General features: G+C 42.9%; 1 protein-coding gene across 1 annotated transcript in view; it reads right to left on the bottom strand.

Annotated features, from left to right (window-relative positions):
- Positions 1 to 23,792, bottom strand: part of ncoa3 (nuclear receptor coactivator 3) — a 43,217-nt gene that overhangs the window by 9,615 nt on the left and 9,810 nt on the right. Inside the window, exons 2-9 of the mRNA XM_072665848.1 lie at positions 7,990 to 8,070; positions 6,688 to 6,736; positions 3,710 to 3,814; positions 2,766 to 2,926; positions 2,352 to 2,452; positions 808 to 982; positions 436 to 621; positions 113 to 199 (exon numbers count right to left, since the gene is read on the bottom strand). Of these exons, the coding sequence (XP_072521949.1) occupies positions 113 to 199; positions 436 to 621; positions 808 to 982; positions 2,352 to 2,452; positions 2,766 to 2,926; positions 3,710 to 3,795 (796 nt within the window). The 5' untranslated portion in view covers positions 3,796 to 3,814; positions 6,688 to 6,736; positions 7,990 to 8,070. The remainder of the gene's footprint in view (positions 1 to 112; positions 200 to 435; positions 622 to 807; positions 983 to 2,351; positions 2,453 to 2,765; positions 2,927 to 3,709; positions 3,815 to 6,687; positions 6,737 to 7,989; positions 8,071 to 23,792) is intronic.

The raw sequence follows: 23,792 nt of genomic DNA, 5'->3' as shown, positions 1-23,792 counted from the left end.
CACACACACACACACACACACACACACACGTTTACGAACAAAGGCAAAACCAGGAATGCTCCACAATTTTAATCTAACTATCAGGTCATAGTGTGATCAACACCACACTCACCCGAGAGCTCATGTCGGGTTGTAAACCGCTCGGTCCGCTCCACTGCGGTCACTCTCCGCGCTACACAGATCATACACGATTGCAGGTCTGGAAAAAAAACATACCCAGCAAACGCTTCAAGAGGGAGAAGTGGTAAAATGAAAAGTGTGGGGTGAAACCAGTGGCCAGTTACTCGACATGTGGTGTCTGGAGCAATACCCAAATCCCACCTTATCCCCAGCTACCTGACTTTCTTCTTAAAAATGGTTGGAACATTCTTCTCTGCACAGTAAGTGTATGGTTAATCATGCCGTTTAGCGCAAATGTGTGTAGCAGGGTCACACCTTCCCCCTCCTCCATCATGGCTTTAGGCTGTGTGAGGGCGAAACACTGCATGGTCTCATATCGCGGCCTGCCTGCGACCTCCTCTCCGCCAGGACCTCCATGGCCAAATTTCACCAGCATGCGACAGTTGAAGGTGTGGCTCTTCTGACGAGAAGAATCCCCAGCCCACGAAACGCCATTAGGTCCTACAAACACACAAATTAATACGTTAGTACTGCCACTGCAGCCATACATAGTATTGACATTAATAATTGACTGATGAATGTGTAGTTTAAAGGGTTAACAGAAGAGGCTTATTAGGCCTTGGGTAAAAGCCAAGATGGAAATTCATGAATATAAGCGATTTTCTGGTAAACAGGAAATATGTGCACCGTTTGCTTTGGGCAGGTTTTTCTGCAGCTCCTCTCTGTCGTCCTGATGCAGGATGTTGTAGATGCTGGTGTTAATGAGCTCCTCCTGCTTGTACTGCAGATACTGAGTCACATTATCAGAGACGAACACAATGCTGCCTTCACGGTTTACCACAAACAGGAACCCGTCCAGGGCCTGGAGAGAGAAGGAGAGGGAGAGGGGTTATTTGACTTTTGGGATAATACACAAAAATATTGTGCAGATTCATATTTGGCATCCGTATTTTAACTTCTAGTATCTATGGAGGCAACTGTGGCTAGGTTAGAGAAGTAGGCTTGAGACCAGAAGGTTGCTGGTTTGATCCCTTGGACTAGAAGGAAAAATATGGGGGTGGAAAAGTGAAGGAACAGGGCTTTCTCTTCACTCGACATTCATGGCTGAGGTTCCCCTGAGCAACGGCACCTAACCCCCAGCTGCTTTCTGCGCGTGTGTGTTGGAATTGCTCACTAGTGCATGCCTTCACACAAACACAGCGTTTGGTTGGGACCTTTGGACTTTGGACAGCAGGTGTGAATAGTGCGGTAGACCGTGGTCTGGATCAAAACCAAAAGTGCATGATAATGCCAGGTAGTCGTAACCAGATCGTTACACCACACAGCTTCTCATTTTGTAATCGGGAATATTTTAGTGGTTGTGGATTACAGAGACACAGGGATGATTAGCTTTCACAAAGAGGAACCTTCAACTCTATAAACAGGTTGTCATGAAAACACACACAAGTACTGAGAAATGGATAAAGGCACCTGTATAACTATTGCTCACACTACCGGATTGAAAGTCGGCGACAGATCCAAATGTCAAACCTGATAGATCTCTGTCGGGAGCTTGCGAGGCATCTGTGATCGTTAAGCGAGCTCTCGGATCACGTCTTTTTAGCAGCTCACACATGATGATCGAACCCTGATTTGCCTTTGACCTGAGGTTTTGTGGCGTTCACCAAAACGGTCTTGAAAACCGTGGCTTAAATCGTGTAATGTGAACCTGGCATAACATGCGTCAAATTACAATGCACTGTTTTTTGTTAGACAGATATAGATCTCTCTCTCTCCCTCATATATACACACACACACACACACACACACACACACACACACGCGTATGTATGATTATTACAACTATTACAGTCTGATTAACCCCATCAATGGAGGAAGTTGTAGTCAGATTTGGCCGATTTGTTTCCTGAAAGGTTGTTTTGCTTTTTCTAGCAGAGAGGAGTCTCTACATGATCAATATTAATTATACCCAAGTACTTTTTCTTTTATATTTAGCAGAAACCATAATGCATTGTGCTCCACTCTACCCTACGCAGAAGACACTTAAGTGCAGTTCAAAATGAAGATCTCTGATGGCTGAGGGGAAGCAAGTGCCCCTGAAGTGGCTTATATTTGGAAGAGCACAATCACGGAACACACAGGAAAATTCCCCCCTGTGTCCTTTTATCTCTCAAACGGTGGGAACGAGGTACATGCTCCAGAGATAACCTTTAATCCTCCACACGCCTCACCTGCAACAGCAAAGGGCCCAGATGGTCCTTGTCGATGACACCCTGACCTGTGGAGGACACGTCAGCCTTCTGGACATCGTCGTCACCGCAAGAGCTTTTTCCTGAAAAACCACAAGCAAAACAGTCACAAACAAAATAGCAAACCAAACAGTTCGCAATTAACAATATATTAATGAACAAATTTATAAAAATGAATGCATGATGTAGCATTTGCTAAGCCGGAATCACAAAAAACATAAAAGAATCTCATAAAAGGATGCATAGAAACACTATTACAAATGTTAGCGATTAGTCTTGCCACCAGGTGGCAGCACTGCATACAACAACTGGCTTTCAGTACTTTTTCAGCATTTTCCTAATTAGTACAAACAACAACAGTGATCAGTGAGCTGTGAGCTGAAAGTGTGCTCCTACCCTGCTCTTTGATCTGCCGTATCTGGCGCACTGTCTCTTTAAGGATGGCGCATTTGTCCGGCTTGACGTTGAAGCTGTCGATGTTGCTGAGGTTGGCGGAGATCAGCTCGGCGAGTTCCTCAATGTATTTACACTCCTGCTCTCTTCGCCGCTTATCACATCTGAATAAAGACAAGCATGCATGCACATACATACAGCCATTCAGTCAGACAATGTGTTACTTCAATTTTAACAATAATAATAATAATAATAATAATAAATATATTTTAAACAATTCCACCAAAAGACTAAAAGACAAAATTAGGACTGTGCAATATGATAAATCCCATACAACAATGAGCCAAAACATTAAGACTATTAAGACAAAGCAAATATCTTTAAAAGCTGTGCATGGCCAGGTGTGAAGCCCTGAGCAACTCTGACAAGGGCCAGATTGTTATAGTCAGATGACTGGGGTCAGAACACCTCCAAAATGGCAAGGCTTGCAGTGCGCTCCTGGTCAGCAGTGGCGGGTACCTACTGACAGTGGTTGAAGGAGGGATAAATCAAAAACCAACAAAAGGGTGTTCGAGACTCAAGGCTCACTGATTTCTGTGGCACAAGCATCAGCAATGTTTAACGAAGGTTACAGGAGGAACACCTTCCCTGCTGCATTTCTATAGGCCAGTCAAAATGCCCACACTGGCCCTCATCCACCATCAAAAGTGCCTAGACTAGACCTTGGAGCTACAGAAGAGGGTGATCTGGTCTGAAGAGTCCCGTTTATGTTAACATCGCTTGAATGGCCGGGTACAGATTTGCGTCACACTCGTATCTTATCCATATGGCAACGGGGCACCCTTCACAGATCTTGTAGAGTGAGCTGTTTTGGTGCCATGCAGCATAACTGGGTCTTAATTTTTGGCTAACTGGTATATCCCTCAAAAACACACACAGACCCCTACCCTAGTCCAGGCGTGTCACAAGTGGAGAGTTTGCGTTTTCGGTCGGAGCACAGCGGCTCTAGAGAGTTCTCTCCCACTCCACTCATCTTCAACACATATCAGCACCTGAGAACACATTAATACACATACGTGAGCTAAACACCATCATACATCATATTTCTCCATCAGGAACAGAGCAGCAACGATACACACATTTCATGATCTGATGGAAGAATCCATTCTTTCACCAGCACCTGGTGAAAGCAGGACTTTTCTTTAGCTTCCTGACCGGCTCCTTGAGGAATATCACGGAATGTTTTTATTAAAAAGAAAGATGGAAATTCAGTCAGACGGACACCATAAATATTTATAGCAGCAAACCTAACTATTAGATTCTCCATGCATTGTCCATCAAACTCTGTTCTGGGAAATATTCATTTGCATACAAACTTAAAAATGAAGGTGCTGGGGCTCAGCGGCCTAACACACTTCGTCATCAGTACAACTGGTCATGCGCTCTCCAGGTGGGTAGATGGCGCTCTTTCCCAGAATAATTTTTAAGCAACATTGGCCGGCACAGACGTCTGTTAGCTAGTCTGGTGGAGCTGGGGACCTGGAGCGTGTCGGCAGCCTGCCAAAGTTCGAAAAGAGGCGGTGGCTTCCCATGTACCGGAGGACACATCAAGTCCTTACCCACCTAGTGTCGAAAGCACTGCTAGTGCTAGGGGTAGGTATGAACAGGTGGGTTAATAGGCGGCCCCAGACTTGGAGAAAAAGGTACATATTTAACAATAAATAAATAAATTCATTAATTAATTAAATAAAAAAAATACATTTATGGCATTTACCAGAGACTTTTATCCAGAGTGACTTACAAAAGTGCTTAAATCATTCACTCTATCAAGACCATCCAAAGATAGTTTTGCCAGACCCCGGATTTAAGTGGCTTTTGAGCCATGATCCTACCAGAAATGAGCATCCAATAACCCTGATACAACAATGTGAAAGCAAAAGCTTGGATCGTATTGGGCTACAAGACACAGATAAGGCCTTATTTTTTACTGAATACAGACAATCTACACTACTAGTCACTGCACATCTCCGAAAAGCCTTTGCCTTTTCATTCTCGATCAGGACAACAAATAAAGTTATCATTACAAAAGTATTGTAAGCGAGAGCGAGAGCGAGAGAGAGAGAGAGAGAGAGAGAGAGAAAGAGAGACTGAGAGCTTATATTTAAGTGTTTCCATATTCAGCTGAATGCAAGGAATGTTCCAGGCCTGAGAGAGACAGAGGAGACAGAGACAGAGAGAACATACACTGAGGATGATGGAGTGAAGCAGGGCCCCAGGAGAAATGGGTCATCACTCGTTCAGAGTAAGTGTGTGTGTGTGTGTGTGTGTGTGTGTGTGTGTGTGTGTGTGTGTGTGTGTGTGTGTGTGTGTGTTTCTCTGCAGTGGGTCAATAATCTCCCTCCACGAACTGTAGTCCAAAAAGTAGGTGTGTTCTCATAAGGTTGTGTCACAGTATTCAATATCATTAAAAGGCAATGCATGAGAAGAGCCAGGAAGCCATACTTATCCCCATACTTATACATTTAATAAACCAGCTTCAGACTTAAAGCTTCCACTCCTTTTATCAGCAGTGGGCCTGTTTATATGCCTTGCCGTATACCAATATAGTATACCAGAGGCCTTCAACCCTCCTCCTGGAGAACTAGCTGCCTTCCTACAGGTTTGAAATCAAACCCAAACCTAACACACCTGATTCAGCCAATCGAGGAAGGTGCACAAAGTTTGTGGACACCTCTTCTAATGAACGCTTTCGGACGAACTTGTGCAAATGCACACATACTGAATAGGCCCTTCTGGAGCAGATAAACATGAACCTAATGTCAGGCATGAGCTAGAGGGGTATAACAGCCCCCCAGCATTGAGCTGTGGAGCAGTGGAACAGCATTGTGCTCTGGAATGATGGTTGGTGCTCCATCCAATACTTCTGGGGATGTGTTGGGGTGTTGGGGAGTTGGGGATGAGGTGGGGTGGTAATCATCCAAAACGCTGACTTCACTAATGCAGAATGCAATCAAATTCTCACAGCAATGCTCCTCCAGAATCTAGCAGAAAGCCTTCTTCCATGGACAGCAGAGACAGTTACTCTAACAAAAGCAGGATACGCTCTTTTTTTAATATCCTTGATTTTGAGTAATATGTAACACACCCTATTCTGTTGTTTACTACCCTTCCACTGCCACACCTCTTTCTCTCTCTGTTTATCTCACTTCCCCTTTTCCCTCCTCTCGCCGCCTATCAACATTTTAGAGATCGCGCTGGTCAGATCACGCCAATTTCAGCAGAAAGTGTGGGATCAGATATCGGAGAGACAAAACGAATGAATTTGATACAATCCTGTAACAAATCCTGTCTGAAATAGCCAACACAGCTTACACACTCACTGTGTCTACAATGTGTGCATATTGTTAGCGGTGTGTTTCTTCCTCTGGGGTAGTTTTAGTGTTAGAGTAGTCTGAGCATGACCACCTATTTTTAGATGCTCATCGTAAGTGCATAATTTATGTCAGGAACTACACCTATACAATACAAACAAGTGTGTGTTTTGGTAGCCTTGCACTGCTGTGTGACTGACCCCTCTCAGAGTTCAGCGGAAACCTCAGAGATCGGGCCATCGGGTCACACGCCTTTCCCCTTGGCCTCACACACACACACACCCCTCTTTCCTTCTCTTACACACAAACAGAGCCACGCATTCCTGTATGAGCTCATCATTCCTAAGCCAAACTGCGGGACTAACACAGCCACGTTATGCAACATACTGCAATGCCTGCCCAGACATGTACAACACCGAAACACACTCTCTCTCTCACACACATACACACATTCTCCTTTGTGTACTGCATATTAAATTTGCCCCCCCAACAATCTTCAATTCACACTTTGCAGCTTTGTCCACACCCATCCTCTCATCCTCTTTTATTCTCACCTCTGTAGCAGTGTAGAATGATGACATCCACTCCGCTCCACTTCACATTCTGTAACACACACACACACACACACACACACACAGGGATGAATGTGAAGCATTTTTACAAAGAACAATAAATGTTATATTAATATTATAACAAATTAACTTGCAGTTTTAAGTCACGTATATTGTACATAGATAGCATACACCTAACTGTTCTCATCATTTGACTGATTTATTCATTAATCCTTTTATTTTGTTTCGTTGAGGTCTTATGCTAAACTTAAAGAAAGTTTTGTTCTGCACTCAACATCCCATAATATGTAACCGTAAACTCAGGTCATTTTCAGATCTCTCCAGACATCTTCAATCGGGTTCGAGCCAGGGCTCTGGGTGGGCCACTCAAGGACTCATCCCTAAGCCACTATGTATGTTGTCTTGGTTGTGTGCTTAGTGGCTTCGGCCCAGTTCGAGAACACGAACGCTCTAGATCGGGTTTTCATTGAGAATCTCTCTGTCCTTTGTCCCATTCAGCTTTTCCTCAAGCCTGACCAGTCTCCCTGTCCCAGCCGCTGACAAACACCCCAACAGCATGATCACTGTAGGGATGGTACTGGGCATGTGATGAGCCTCCAGACATGATGCTTAGAAGTAAGGCCAAAAAGTTCAATCTTGGTTTCATCAGAGCAGAGAATTTTGTTTCTTGACTTTTACTAAGAAGAGTCAGAGTGACCACCGAGTACTTGGTCACCTGTCTTTGCAAGGCCCTTACCCCCCCCCCCCCATTTTTTTTTAATAAAAAATGTCTTTTTTAATAAATTTGCAGAAATTTCTTAAAATTCAGTTTTCACTTTGGCATCATGGGGTACTAATAGCAGATTGATGGGGTTGCGGTGGGGGCTTTGATATTGGGGCCTTGTGCTAAAGAGTATTTTTTATTTTAGCACAAGGCCAAAACATAAAAAAATGTGGAAAACAAGGAAAAGCTTAAAACACTGAGCAACTGCACATTTTATTGTGGAGAGCGTGGGAAGTCCTGTTTAACTGGAAGGAGTGCAGCAAATCTTGATAAAAAAAAATACATATTTAATATGGGGGAGTTTTTGGTTTTAATTTGCTGGTGCATTTCAAAATAGTGTGATAAATATTGTGAATCTTAAAAGTACTGATTTAAGAACCAATTTAAATATTCACTTATGATTTATTATGACTTATCAATTATGAGCCCCCAGCTAGCACACTAGTAACAATAATAATAAGCCATATTAAGCCTTATTAATCAATTAGAATGATATATATATAAAATATACTTTACACTACCTTTGTGTGACACTGTGGAAGCTCTGCTTAAAAACCCAGTCAAGGAGTGCATCTATGTGTTCAGCAAGGCCACAACCGCACCTGAGAGAGAGCGAGAGCGAGAGCGAGAGAGAGAGAAAGAGCAGTGTAAGTGCATTGCTATTTTGATCAATACTGAGAGAGCACTTCTCACGCTATCGACTGGTCCTTTCACTCCTTCTTTCACTGCATTTCAGGGTTTTCTTGAGAGGAAATGTGGAGAGCTGCTTTGAGCTCCCCTCTTTTCTTTCAAACTCGTCACACTACAAGCAGTGAAACGTGCTACCGGACTTTCTGAATGACCGCATTACCAGCAGGTCAAGAGAGATGGAAGTAACATCCAACAGAGCCACTATGAGTCACACACTTCCAGCTGGACCCCTTTTCCTAGAGCCGCTCTAGACGCAGGACACAGAGCACATCTAGCGCTTCACTTTCCCCTCACCAGCCTTACGCAGAACCGCTCTCTCCAGGGGAGGTTTATCTAGAACGTCCGAAGCAGGATGAAGTAACAGCAGGCATCCTGTTTGTGTCCTCTTCACACTCAGTAGATGCACACCCAGCCCTTTATATCATCACTTCCTTTTCCTATTAAAGGAATAGTTTGGCAAAAAACTTAATTTGGGTTTGGAGTCTGAAGCACACTTCTGTGATCCTGCACTGGAGCTACAAGGCTAATTTAGCTAACATGTAAGGGACAGCTAACAGCAGTGCAGTTGAACTCTTGGGCCGTTTTAGATTAAACTCAGACATCCAAAATCTGTCGGCCAATAAGCTGTAATAAAATACCCACGACTAAAGGTTTACCCCAACAAAAATCCTATTAGATATTTCTTATATTTTAAAGAAGATCACAACACGACAGCTCCCATCCACTGGTGGCGCCGTTTTGGCAAAAAAACACAACCTCTCTGCCACGTATCGACTGTTCATTTTCTCTGCTTTAAAAGTAGGAATTAATGAACGGAAACAACTTCTCTCACATTTGACTACAGTTCAGGTTTAGGTTCAGGTAATAAAATTACACAGGTTAGGGTAAACTATGGTTACGTCTAGAGTTTAGGTTTAGTTGGTCAAGTTTAGATGCAGTCAGTCAAGTTTAGGTTAGGATTAGGTTTAGATGCAGTCGGTTAAGTTTAAATGCAGATGGTTAAGTTTAGGTTAGGATTAGGTTTACATGCAGTCGGTCAAGTTTAGGTTAGGATTAGGTTTAGATGCAGTCGGTCAAGTTTAGATGCAGACGGTTAAGTTTTGGTTAGGATTAAGTTTAGGTGTAGTCGGTTACATTTAGGTTAGGATTAGGTTTAGATGCAGTCGGTCAAGTTTAGATGCAGATGGTCAAGTTTAGGTTAGGATTAGGTTTACATGCAGATGGTCAAGTTTAGGTTAGGATTAGGTTTAGATGCAGTCGGTCAAGTTTAGATGCAGACGGTTAAGTTCAGGTTAGGATTAGGTTTAGATGCAGTCGGTCAAGTTTAGATGCAGATGGTTAAGTTTAGGTTAGGATTAGGTTTAGATGCAGTCGGTCAAGTTTAGATGCAGATGGTTAAGTTTAGGTTAGGATTAGGTTTAGATGCAGTCGGTCAAGTTTAGATGCAGATGGTTAAGTTTAGGTTAGGATTAGGTTTAGGTGTAGTCGGTTAAATTTAGGTTAGGATTAGGTTTAGAAGCAGTCGGTTAAGTTTAGATGTAGTCGGTCAAGTTAGGTTTAGGTAATGTTTAGTTTAGGTGCAGAAAGACCGTCAGCAATCAGTCTCAGTATTGGGGTCCAAACTTGTATTTCAGAGTTGGTCATAACACACATCAGACTAGTGGCAGCCAGGCAAACGTCTTCATTTCCCATCATACTTTGGTTCCCTACATTATTAATGGAGCCGTTTCCTGTCATTGTGCGCGCGCGCACACACACACACACACACACACACACACACACACACACACACACACACGATGCCTTAGGGACCCTCTTCAAGCAGATCACAGTTGAACTCCAATGGGCCATGCACAGTTAGAAAACCGAGCTAAAGGATGAGCTGCATTATTGAAGACACCGGCTGAAACAGACAGACCTGAGCGGCGCACTCTCGCCGCCCGCTCTCCTTACGGCTGCTGTTCAGAGGGCAAATCTTCCTGCAAGTAAAAATAGTGCATCATAACAGTATGCACTAGGCTTGGGCCTTGGGACTAGGCTTAGTCTTAATTTGGGGTTTTCAAGTTGGTTAACTTAAAAATTTGGGGTTTTACTGAAGACTTGAGTTTATAAGAGAAAGATATTTAGTAGATCCAACTTTTTTTCAAACCAAAGTTTGAAAACACTGGAAGACCAACAAATTTAGTCAACTTTACTGAGAAATGTTGAGGTAGCAACTTAAACACTGGGTGCAATAAGCTTCAGTCTTGTGGATTAGTCACAACAAATCAATTTCCATCTTATTCACATGAAAACGTTCTTTTGATTAAAAAAATAAATAAATAAAAAGGTCCAAATCTAAATAAAAAAAAAAAACTACAAAATTTATGAATTAATCAGAACAAGTCTGATAACAGTAATTGACAAACACAATAATAATAATACATTTATATTTCAGTAGAGACACCGAGGCAGATGAGGCGACCTCAGGTAAAGGGACCAGCTGTCCTCCAGAGGATGAATAAGACCTGTTCCTCCCAAACATCCATAAAAATCAAGCTTCACCAAGCTTCTGAACGTTTTCAATCAAAGAGGCCAGCGGCGAATCGTCAACATCCGCTACTACGATCACATTACCAACGTAGAAGAAGTGGGTACTCGCCAAAGACCGGAAGTCTTGGAGAACACTTGCTGCCCAATGTGCTAGTTAGCATGGGAGGATCCAAGTCCATGTCATCCAGATCAAAGTCTTAGTGGCACATTTAAAATAATAATACAATTTAAAAGTCAGCTTTTAGTCTATACTTTTTCAATAAAACCATGTGTCGATACTGCAAACCAACATATTGGCAGAGCCCTAACCTACAATACTGATGCTGCAGAATGCTACACTAATACGCTGCCATTGTAGGAACGGTCTTCCAAATCGTGCAGCCCTGGAAACCAACACACACCCCAGTACGCTGCTTGCGCTGCACTCGTGTCCACTGCATATGACCACATGACATTAATGCACCATTACAATTCATCCCTGACCGGGTTCGTGAAAACTTACTGACACAGTCATGTCGCATTACACAGTCATCTGGTGTAAATCACAGACTTATGGAATAAACGTGAGCGTGTGCAGCAGGTGCTCAGCACATGGGCAAGAGTGTTCTTAAAGTGGAGGATTAAGGGTGAATTACACAGAGACGGTCAAAGGGAAAGTGAAGAGAGAAATGAGAAGAAAGACTAGAAGAAGAAGAGGGCTGTGTGTGTGTGTGTGTGTGTGTGTGTGTGTGTGTGTGTGTGTGTCCTCCTGTGGTGTGGAGCTCATTCAGGCCCAGAATAACCAGGACATTCTGGCAGGGCCTGAAATACAGCATGAAATGTGAGCTCTGAGACACACTTGCTGAACAACAAACATCTCACACACACACACACACACACACACACACACACACACCCCTTCTGGTAACAATGTACTGTACTTCTTCTCCCTCATCTTGAACAAAACTGACAACACGAAAAACAATTATCAATTATAAATTTTTTTGATTTTCAGGACTGGTACAGTCACTTTTCCACCTTTTCCAGTAAATAAAAGCCCTTGTTTTCACCCTTTCTGTAGAAAGAGGAGGGGGGGGGTATATGTATGTAGTAGGGGTATTACGATTCACAAAGCCATTACTGTGTAACCTGATCTGTGGTCCTGATTCAGTGCATTTCTGTAAAAATAAGTGTTCGGAAATGAGCTCAGTCAAATAAGCCAATAAAAATTTCCAGCAAGTCCAAGTTCAAGCTAATTTAATAAAACGTAATTTGCTCCAGTCCGTTGAACATATTTGAGTATGCGCAGATTGAATGATTCACTAAATTTATATTTTTCCTTTGTTTCCTTTCTTAATTCAGTACTAAAAGTTCCATATTAGAGACTAGAGAACGGCACAATGACCTGCTGTGATGACGTGCGGTGTGGCCATCTTGGATTCTGAACAATGGGCTGGTGAGGCTCTCCCAACTTTCCGACTAGCAAATCCGACTGGTGCCGGCATTCCAGGTTGAAATCCCAGTTACCAGAGTCCCACCATTTTTTAGTTTAATAAACTCAGACACTTTGGATATGAACAGTGGTACTATATGGTCAGAATGTGTCTCTATTAGGCAAACAGCAGCAAACACACAAACACACACACATCATCTGTTCCACACCCAGACTAAAAGGCTGTACTTATTTATTACTTATTTATACACACACACACACACACACACCCCATTTGATATACAGGGTGTGCTTACCAGGGTCCTCACAGGCATTCATAAGGACACTCACCTCACATTAACAAATCATAAAAACCTCATGTGAGCATCAGTCCGTCACCTGACACTGCTTGGAAATGATGCGAGATTAGCCACAGCAAATCTGCCGATTTCCTCCTTCTGCCCTCTATCTTTCCGTTGTACCTGCTTGCTTTGCTGACAGGCTCAGACACACCAGCATTCACATCATCTCAAAAAAGGGTCACAGTGTGCGTCTGTGCTAATACTACATGCAACACATTAAGGTGTGTGACTGGCAGATAGGCAGCGGGACCCCTGCTACACAAAATGCCTGAAATGCATGTGCGCACACACACACACACACGAACACACACACCTTAAAGTACAGGTATTGCTTTCTACTAGAGGTTGGAGGAGTATTGAGTATTGCTGTGATTACATTCAGCGGCAAGAGTGTTTCGGATGATCACCACGCCACCCCATCCTCCCTCAACTCCCCAACTCAACATCAAGTACTGGATGGAGCACAATCATCCATTAATCCAGAGAACACCGTTCCACTGCGCTACAGCTCAAAGCTGGGGGGCTTTATACTCCTTTAGCCCACTCCCACCCCTTGTGGCCTTGCCGCGCTGCCCACTATTCTATAACCCCAACCCCATCTCTAAAAAAAAAAAAAAAAAAAAAAAAAAAAAAAAAAAAAAAGAAGTGTGTACAGTATTATACACTATTTTTTCTCGACAGACACTGATATTCAAGTGTTGTGTACTGGCCAGTTTATGTGATGCTAACTACTAAAGTAACAGCATTCATTACTTCTTAGCTACATTAGCCTAGCCTTGCGTTTGTCTTTGCACAAAACTAAGCAGCAAACGTGTCTTCCCTGATAAGCTACATTTGGGGTCAGAGGGAAATCCTGTTCATAGCTCCTGATGTGGATCCCAACCAAGAAGCCAGAACTGCAGACTGCAGGACAACTAGTATTGTGAGCAGCAAAAAGGCACCGACTGCATGAACGAAGGATGGTGCATGAGGGATGGAGGGAGGGAGGTGTGTGTGTTTGTGTGTGTGTGTGTGTGGGGGGGGTGAACATGAGGGTCTATTTTATGCAGATTCCTTCATTAATCTATGACAGAGGTTGCTTTCATCATGACAGGAGAAAAGAGCAAAGGAGAGAAAAGAGAGGAGGAAAGAAGAAAGAGGGCGAGGGAACGGGGAAGAGAGAGGAGGCTAAGAAAGAAAAAGAGAAGAAGGGAAAAAATTACGGGACCGAAGCAGAAAAAAGAAAAGAGCAAGCTTGCAGCCTGGCCTCGGCTTTACCCAGTGAGCTAATGTAGCATTACCTCCGTTCTCTCTCGCTTTCTCTCACACACACACACACACACACACACACACACACACACACACACACACACCCCAAATGGAAGAGGCAGAGGCTGGGCCTCATTTTCCTCATAAAAAGGCCATTTTAAAGAGGCTTGCTTCACTTCGAAAAACATCCATGGCTTTTTGAACCCGTTCAGGAAAGACAGACAGACAGACAGAGAGAGAAAGAAAGAGAGAGAGACAGAGAGAGAGAGAGAGAGAAAAGGAAAAAGGAAAAAAAATGCACAAAAATATAGTAATAAACAATAAATAAACAAAAACACCCCCCCCCCTTCTCTTTTTCCACAGTCGGTGTTGACGGCTCTACCGCTGAAAAGCTCTTATTCATTTCAGTTGTGCCGATTCCTTTCTCTCCACCCCTCCAGGTCCCCCCTCCCTTCCTCTGTGTGCGTGTGTGTGTGTGTGTGTGTGTGCGTTGTCGTGAAGGCCAGCTCGCGCCGATTCGGCTCCTCTCGCTGCTGCTGCTGCTGCTGGGCGTTCCTGCGCGCCTCCTGCAGGGTCAAAAGTTTACAGTGGTTTTAATTTCACCTTTTCTCAGCCAATCGCAGCGCAGCGGCTGAACCCTGACCCCCACAAAAGAATTCAACTGGCAGCAGGACCGCGCAGCTCGCTCGCGCTCTCCGTCTCTCTCCCTCTCGATCCCCCCGCTCGCCCACCCTGTCGCCACTGCTCCTACCTTTTCTTTTACTCCTCCATTTCTCTCTCGCTTGCTCGCCCTCTCCCTCTCCCTCTCGCTCACTCAAGGTCACATTTGTATTAAACCAACTGAAGAGGGAGGCCTTCCACACAAAAAGCAGGTTAAGCCACATGACCTGCCGCGAAAGGATCGCCTTCCGTCCTGAAGAGACAAAGAATCTGTTTGCTTTCTGACACAAATGCTGCTTTATTTGACAGCTGCCTTAAATGACTGATTTATTAAGTGACTAAACTTTAAAGGATATCGGGGTAACTGTGATAAAGCACAGGGTTTCAGTTTGGGCCATATTAATAGCAAAAATCTGTATTAAACGTTAAAGAAATAAAGTATGTAGTAAATAAACAGTGAGTAAACAGCAAGTTCCCATCCTGCTTAAACAGTTTTCTATTCAGGGGTCTGTGTAAGGGCCCCTGTTGGGTAACATTAAAAAGGTAACTAGTAGAATCACGGTTATAGAAATTGAGAGTCAACACGATAAACGATAAAATACCCAACTGTGGACGATACTCACTTCATAAACGGAAGATTATAGATTTAAAAAAAACATAAATCTGGATCACGTTTATTTTAAAAAATAAATATATAACAATGTTTCAAAAAAGCAATTTTTAAGCCCCATCCAGCCCCGATCCTTTGTTTTTACCGCTGTGCTCTAGCACACCGCACTCTGGTGCCCTCAGTAAGTAAACGGACGTACGCAGTAAACGGACGTTACTGACCAGGCCGCAGCAGTAAGGAACAGCCTCAGAAGGTAACAATAGTTTCCAGTCTGCAGTGTACATCATCCATAGATCTAGAGCACTGACCGCGCTCGTGATGTTCGTCTATTCTCTACAGTTTTTGCCTATATCGCCGAACCCAGTTCAGTATCAGTTCAGTGTGTGTCCCACTACACACAAATTACAGTGGATTTTACTGCAGTGTTTTAAAAGATATGGTTGAATGGTCAGGGAGGTCAGTCAGACTTAATTATAAAATATTTAATGCACTACAAAATGGTCATAAATAAAGTCAGATACCAAACAAAACAAATCAGTCTGGAATGTGACATTATCTAACTTCATTATTAATTAGTGGCCCATCAAATTATATTAAATGAATGTGTCTTATGTTATAAAAACATTAGAATCATCATAAAAAGGTACTCGGTTCGGATCGGGGCATTCCTACCTAGTACTAACGGCTGTGTAAATTATTTGAATAAATAAATAAATAAATAAAGTCACCTTAACAGATTTATTTGCATGTATTCATTTAAAATGTAATCTAAAGCCAGTTTAACATTCCTCATCTACCAACTTCACAGAACCCACTGGGTTTGTTTTCTTATCTCACTCATCCAGCAGCTGCTCCGCTGTAGACTGGGAACGCTTTTAACTCCTTTATCTTCCCTATTCACAAATCGAATTATATAGTTTTCATAGCGGAGTGAGCCGAGTGCCCCGAGCTGACACCGCGGGGGTGACCTCCGCCTGTAACCCCCTCCGTTCTCAAGCCCGGCCTCACCCCCCCCCTCCCGCCCCACCCTGCTGTCCCAACGCAGGCTAACACTATTAAAAGCGTGTTTAAATGACTTATGAACGCTAAGAGAACAGAAGGGTCGCGCAGGGCAGGTACCCTCGAGAGACCCTCGGCCAGGGAACCTTCCGAAAGGCCTCCAATACAGAGGATAAAAACAAATCCAACTAATCGAGTTTGCGCAGCCGATATGGTCCGAGCAGCTTCGGACGGGTTAAACGGGCTTTCCTCTGAACCTTTTAAGGTCTGCGTCCTGCTCCCTCTCGAAAATTAATCGAGCCATGAGGAAGCAGTCAGATGGCACAAAGCTCCGCAAAGTGCACCTCAGAATCCGGCAGGGGATCCTTAATTCTCTTATCGTACAGCCATAATGTGTGTGAGCGCGAGGTTAAGCAGAGGTTAACATACTGCACTGATCACATGTGCTCACACACACACACACACACACACACACACACACACACACACACACACACACACACACACACACACACACAGTTACTGTGCAACTTGCCACACAAACATAAGTGGAGGACAATACTCTTACAGACAGAGACTCCCTCACTGCAGACTGTCCATCAGATCCTACAATCTAAGAGAAAGTGCTTCCCATCATGTTACAGTAAAAATTACAAAAATAAAATAAAATAAAAATAGCTATGCAATTTTCTCTGATATTCAATTACAAGATCTGCATTGTTAGTTTTTATTCATTCATTTTTAAACCAGTTTGAGTAAGTGACCCCTGTTCTTCTGATTGGCTGCCCTGTACTGTACCTCAGAAAGAAAACAGTCTGGGCACAATATGTATACATTTATATTCAGTGTTAATATATTTAATAAATATCTGGTAGCAGTCAACAGTTACATTTTTACTTAATTATTAATATTTATAATTTTTTTCTATTCAGCTACACTGTACCACTAAGACCCTTATTATAATTATTAATTATGGTTCATTACTGTTATTATTTTATTATTATAGAATATAATTGTAATCATATATAATATAATATATCATATATATAATAATAATTAAAAAAAAAACACTTCCACAAGGTTTCCTGGTTAGGAATTGTATGCCAACTTCAGAGCATTACTATAACAGGCTTTTTCATTATTATTAAGCTGTTATTAGTTATTATTATTAGCCATTATCAAAATAAGAAGTGACTGAAAATGTAGTCTTCGTTATTAGTTTTAATTTCAGCTTACCAGCACACTGAACATGAGAAGCACAATATCTGAAACTGACCCTGATGGAACACTTTAGCCACAAGCTAACATGCAAGAAATGTGAATCTGGACGGGTCTAAAATGATCATATCATAAATTAGAACTACCTCAGGACCCCATATACATTTAATTCTGTCTATAAAGGGCTCAAAACATGCACGTCATCAATCCTCATTTTTCTAATAATGAAGATCTGCTGTTTTGTTTGGTGTTTGGCCGATTAGACTTGTCCTGTTCTTTGTAAAGACTCACAAGAAGATGAAAATAATACCTGGGATAAATAAATAATAATAATAATAATAATAGGGGAGGAAACTTTTGCACAGCATCTTAGCAGGGCTGGGCAATTAATCGGAAAGTAATTAAAATGAACAGACAGAACGTCTAATTGACATAATCTGACCCATGAATAATTTTTTCCTGTTAGTTACTGTTTCCTTAAAAACATTAAAAACATGTTGTGTGTGAAAGTTAGTTTTTAGGGCACAGTACATAAACACACACGAAGTTTGCGAAGTTTAACTAACAGAAATGAAAAAAACAATAATAAATTCATGGGCCAGATTACATCAATTAGACGTTCTGACTGTTCGTTTCAATACATTTTTGATTAACTGCCCAGCCCTGCTAAGATGCCGTGCAGAAGTTTCCTCCCATAATATTATTTATTTATCCCAGGTATTATTTTCAAAGAACAGGACACATCTAATCGGTCAAACACCACCAAACAAAACAGCAGATCTTCATTATCAGAATAATGAGGAATGATGAAGACGTGCATGTTCTGAGCCCTCTATAGACAGAATTAAATGTATATGGGACTCCACCCCATCCAGTCTGTGACATGGAAGCAACATGGAGGAGAACTCTCAACAGCTTATATAATCGTCCATTAATCGCAATCGAGGTAAAATGTTAAATTAATCGTGATGCTGATTTGAGGTCATATCACCCAGCACTACAGCTTAGCCTTTCAGTACAAAAGCCTGCAGAAACACATTTGGACAATTCTCTTAATATAACAGTGTGTTCTGAGGGAGCCAGCAGAACGAGCAGGCCTTCCTTAACCAACAGAAGCCATGAAGTGACAGTCGACACTCAGGACAATCTGAGAAGATAATGAGGCGGGTTAAAAAGGGTCTGTTTTTGTTTGCATTTATTTTGTGCTCCTGAAGATAACCCCTGACCCTTTTCGGAGACAGTGGAACTGCAGGCACCACTGATTATGTCAGATTGGGTGCCGAGTGAGAAAGTGGACACCAAAATGGGCCGGAACACTGTTTGGGGAGATGGTGGACTGAGACAAGCACAGGTATTGGGTCAGAAGGTCAGATGTCACTTTTGTGGACATCACTTTTGTCCTACTGCTAAATGGATCACCTACTTAACGGGGAGTGAGGCATGAGATGATGAGTGAGGAGGTCTCTGCTGAAGGCTACCTTATGTACTTACTTGCCTTATGTCCAAACATCTGTAGACACCTGATCATTCAATGTTTCTTCTGGAACCAAGGGTATTATTAGATTGTTGACCCCCTCCCTCCCCCTCTTGGCTGCAGGGACAGCCGCTACTCTTTTAGAAAGGCTTTACAGAACATATTGGACCATTGCTTTTTGATGGCAAAGTATAGCTGGGTAGGGATGCACCGATCCAATTTTAGGATCGGATATCAGTCCCGATATTAACAGAATTAGCTGGATTGGGTATCTGATAATTAAGCTGATCCTTGAAAGCGGTGCGAGACTGCACTAAATTCGATTCCTGCACTGGGTTCGATTCCCGGGCTCGGCAAGCTGCCACTGTTGGGCCCTTGAGCAAGGCCCTTTACCCTCTCTGCTCCCCGGGCGCTGGAGTTGGCTGCCCACCGCTCTGGGTGTGTGTGTGTACTCACTGCCCCTAACACATGTGTGTGTGTGAGTGTGTTCACTACCAGATGGGTTAAATGCGGAGGACACATTTCGCTGTACAGTCCACACTGTACAGTGACGAATACGTGCACCTTTATCCTTTACCTTTTAAATGTTTACATGTTTGCAATGTTTGATTACAGCTTCTATGTTTGACCAGGTTCCTTCTTTATTCTCAGGTTCAGCTGCTAGATTTTATTTTGAAATACTGTCTAAATATTTAAAAATAAGACTGATTACTGATTACTTTGTGTCTCTGAAGCAACTAATTTTCAGTTGGCTAATGCAATTAATTTATTTTAATATATTTTAAAAACTTGCTGCATGCTGCGTCAAGATCCTGCACAACGGTTTATTATTTTAGTGACATAGCAATTTAGTACATTTATATCTGTATTAATTTGTTATATTTTGTTTTGCTAGTTAGTAAAGTAATCTTTAAGCCAGTCCTGATGCCTTAAGTCTCTCCCACATGGTGAGGCATATGGTTTATTAATTCAACAACAGTATTGGATCGGTATCGGGTATCGACCGATATGCAAAGTTTATGTATCGATTGTGAAACTGAAAAAGTCGGATCGGTGCATCCCTACTGTTAAGTGTGTAACGATTAAATTTTAGTCGCTTGTATACACTTGTATAGGGAAAGGTTGTGTTTAAACCAGGCTATAATTAAACTTATGTTCAATTTGTGCAACTTCTACTGTTTTCTAGGCATGTTGAATAGAAACCTACATAAAAAATAAATAAATAAAGAACTTCATACACATTGATCATCACATATTAATGTTCCTCTAGGTCCTTAATAATGTGGGATGCTTGGACCCTGGTAATTGCCTCTGTGGCTAAGCGATTTTACAAGGTTCAGCGGAAATCAACTTCTATATAATTTTAGAATGGTTGCCAACAAAGATTTAATCATTTACACCAATAAACCTTTAAAACGAAGTCCATTTTTAGAAGCTACTGAAGAAAAACAACTGCTCACAAAGCACAGCCCTATTTTTACATTACAATCGGCCCATAAACGTTACATAGTTTATGTGCTGGTTGCCCGAATAAGACAAAGCTGCTGCTGTGCTGTGACTGAAAAAAAAGGAGGTCCGTTTTGCTGTAATTCCTGCCTCACTTTTCAGGAGGCCAAAAGGAGGACCCAATCCACAGCACTAGTTCAGGTGTTACAGCGGCAGAAAATTGAGGTTAGTTAATGATTACAAGCCCATCCTATTTTTCATATTGTGCCATAAAGAGCTGGTTGGGCCGCTGGATGTCCAGAGGGAGGAGAGTGATCTTTGCACCACCTTTCTTCTAATCATCACTGCCGAGCGCAGCGTACGGCCCACCTCTTCGCCTTGACAACAGGCCGCAAACAAGAGAGCGACACCATGGCGACAGGCAGGCAGACAGACAGACGTAAGACCAGGAAATAATCTAGTTAACCACAAAGCGCTGGGTGCCAGCCGGCGGATTGAGTCGTGTGTACGTGTAGACTGATCTTAGCTCCTGAAATCTGGCAGATGCTGCGTTTTTCACATTACAGTCAATAGAAATCAATGAAACAGTCAAACTAAACTAGACTGATGTCTGTGCTAGCCATGTTAGGCAAAGAGTCAAATGCAGACAAAGTCACTAAACCACTGAAATTTCCCACTAAACGACCGCCTGCGCTGCTTCGGCAGCTGGTGAATTCTGCACTTCTTTAATAAAAAGGTCTACTAAGGTCAGAGCTGCCCGAGCGCCAATCGGTGAAACAGCACCTTGGCCACAGGATGAATTATTTATGGACATTTCTAGATAACTCCTCTTCATTTAGCTGAACCTCCAATAGCTGCGACAGAAACGTAAGCAGAGAAGGACTCCTGGTTCCCATCGAGTAAAAATATCCACAGTTGAAGTTGTGTGTGTACGAGGTCTGAGAGCTGAAGGGATTCAGTATAAATCACAAGAGAACACTTTACAACTTTATGGTCAGGGGTTGAAAAACTGCCGGTACATCGAGAACTTCCTGACAAGTCACATGAGCCTTCATGTGCGGGCAGCATCCCTCAGTACTACTCCAATGACACGCCTCCACAGAAGAGTGAGGCTGCTTGTGATTCCATGGAAAAGTCAACAGACTTCCAGTTGAACTCTAAAAACGGGCCCATTTTTAAATCAAGCATTTCAGAGGTAGAATACCTCTACCGATCTACCATCAGGGCCTGTATTCATCAGGCTTCTCAGCGTGGGAGTGCTGATTTAGAACACCACAAGATAGACGAGAGGAATCTGATCCCAGATCAGCACTCCTACCTTACCTGAGGAGGCTTTACAGATACAGGCCTCAGGTCTCACACCTATCAGGTCATACTCCATTTTCAATGCTATATAAAAGTGGCCTTAGCCTTAACTCTGTTAAGCGGGCTCGGAGTGTTCCAGTGGACTGAGGTGCAGCCACTATGATCTGAGGGTTGCTAAGGGGTCCGAGAGCACAATTGTCCTTGCTGCCTTGCTCGCTCGCTCGCTCTCTCGCTCTCTCTCTTTCAGGGGTGGGTTGACGGCACTTCCTCCTCCTGTCGGTCAGCAAAGGCGTCTGTTAGCTGGTGATGGAGGAAAGTGCGGCTCCATAGCTCAGAGTACTCTGGCTACCAGTGGCAGGTACAAATCCGATCACTCAATTTGGATCACGTTAAAGTAGCGTAAACGAATCCGTCTTTCCAAGCATCTTCAGATTTTATTCGGATTTCCAGTCTGACCGAAGAGGTATTTGACAGCCCAGTGTAAACGCATGTGGCTAAAATCTTATCAGGATATAATCCAGATCCTAGTCACATGAAGTGACCAGGTGTAAACAGGTGTCACTTCTGGCCTTTTCAGCAAGTTACGGAGCAATTATAATTTTCTTTACATTAAAATTCTTGCATATATTTGAAATCTGATTTTTATTCCTGGGTCAATTATATATAATAATTATCTCTGCACTTCTGAAAGCAGATTGAAGCCCTTCCAGCATCGCAGAATCTACATCCTTTTAGCCTCACATTTTCACCAGTGGCTTTAAAAACACTCTCGCAGATTCAAGATCTTTCCAGTCTCGCTCTTCCAGAAGGGACTTCTAGACCCTCTTCTAGGTTTTCCTAGCTCTTGCATTTCCGAAAGCAGATTCTAAACATTTCCAAAAATGGATTTTCAAACTTTCCAGTCAGGCTGAGTGGAATTCAGAGTTCCTCTGTATGGCGAGATTGTGCTGGAGAGCGGGCGGAGCAAAAGCTTTAAGAAGGGGGTGGGGAGGCTGGCAGAATGAAAACAAGGTGGCTGCTAAGTAGTTGAAAAGTTCACCCAGAGTTGACGCTCTCGCTCGGTTTCTTTGCTTCTCTCTCGCGCACTCTATGCAGACTGACAGACAAAGAAAGCATCTGGTAACGTTTAGCCCGATACTCCAAAAACTTTTCTCTCCTTCTATACAAGGGGGGCCTAAATGCAACACAAACACCCAGCAAGTCTAGCTACCTTTTTTTCACCCCCCCCCCCACCCCACCATGGTACACAGGACCAGGCCAGAACTCTACACTCCTGGGGACTCATTCAGGTGAACCCGATTTATGAGCATTCTCCAGCGGAGTGAGAGAGAAAGAGAGAGAGAGAGAGAGAGAGAGAGAGAGAGAGAGACAGAGACATACAGCAAGTATTCCGATTTCTCCGCGCTGTTTGCCAGCACATGCACATATCCTCAAAGCACTGGTAATAAACTGCAATGGACATTCTGTGCTTCACAGAAAATGGTTAATACGGTTCACTCATGCAGACAAACCTACTGCATCTCCACCAACAGCTTGCTCAATCCCTGCTTGTGTCTGTGGTTTTGCACAAGGCCATAATCTACTGCAGCTGAACTTCATAATGAATTACAAGACATTCAACTGAAAACAGTCTTAATGGTAACCTTAAAAGAGAACAAAATAAGGCTATTCGCTTTAATGTTCACCAAAAAAAAAAAAAGTATTGGGACACCTGCTCATTTCATTGTTTCTTCCGAAATCAAGGGTTTTTAAAGGGTAGTAACTGTTTCTGCTGTCCAGGAAAGAAGGATTTCTGCTAGATTCTGGAGCAGTGCTGTGAAGATTTGATTGCCACCACCCCATTCTAAAAGTATTGGATGGAGCTCCACCACCAAACACTGTTCCACTGCTCTACAGTTCAACGCTGGGGGGCTTTAAACCCCTCCCTAGCTCACGCCTGGCATTAGACATGGTGCCAGAAGCTTCATGTCTAAATACTCCAGATAGTCTATTGGCAGTACTTCTCTACAAAAGGCTAGACAAGTAGTGGAAGCAGCTGAATGCATTCACTTAATAGAAGGGATGTCCACAAACATTTGGACATATAGTGCCTATTGAAACATCCATTGAGAGTTTAACCTAGTAGGTGATGTAGGGCTGCAGCAACAAATCAACATGGTTGCCGACCAATAAGGTGAGCAATTAGCTGACTTGATGACTGTCGCACATCCCATTTACAGCACAAAAGCTAGCGCCAGGCTGACCGGAGAAGAGGGAAGAACCGACCGGAGAAAGCTAAAGGAATGCCACGCGCCGAGGGGGAGCCGGTGAAACTGGTTAAGCCAGAGGGTGCTAGGCGAGTGCTAGGCAAACTGCTAACCAGGCAGACT

Source organism: Salminus brasiliensis, chromosome 21 (genome assembly GCF_030463535.1).
Source record: "Salminus brasiliensis chromosome 21, fSalBra1.hap2, whole genome shotgun sequence".
NCBI classification, from domain to species: domain Eukaryota; kingdom Metazoa; phylum Chordata; class Actinopteri; order Characiformes; family Bryconidae; genus Salminus; species Salminus brasiliensis.
Note: the sequence above shows the minus strand (reverse complement) of the source record. Positions and strands in the feature narration are given on the sequence as shown.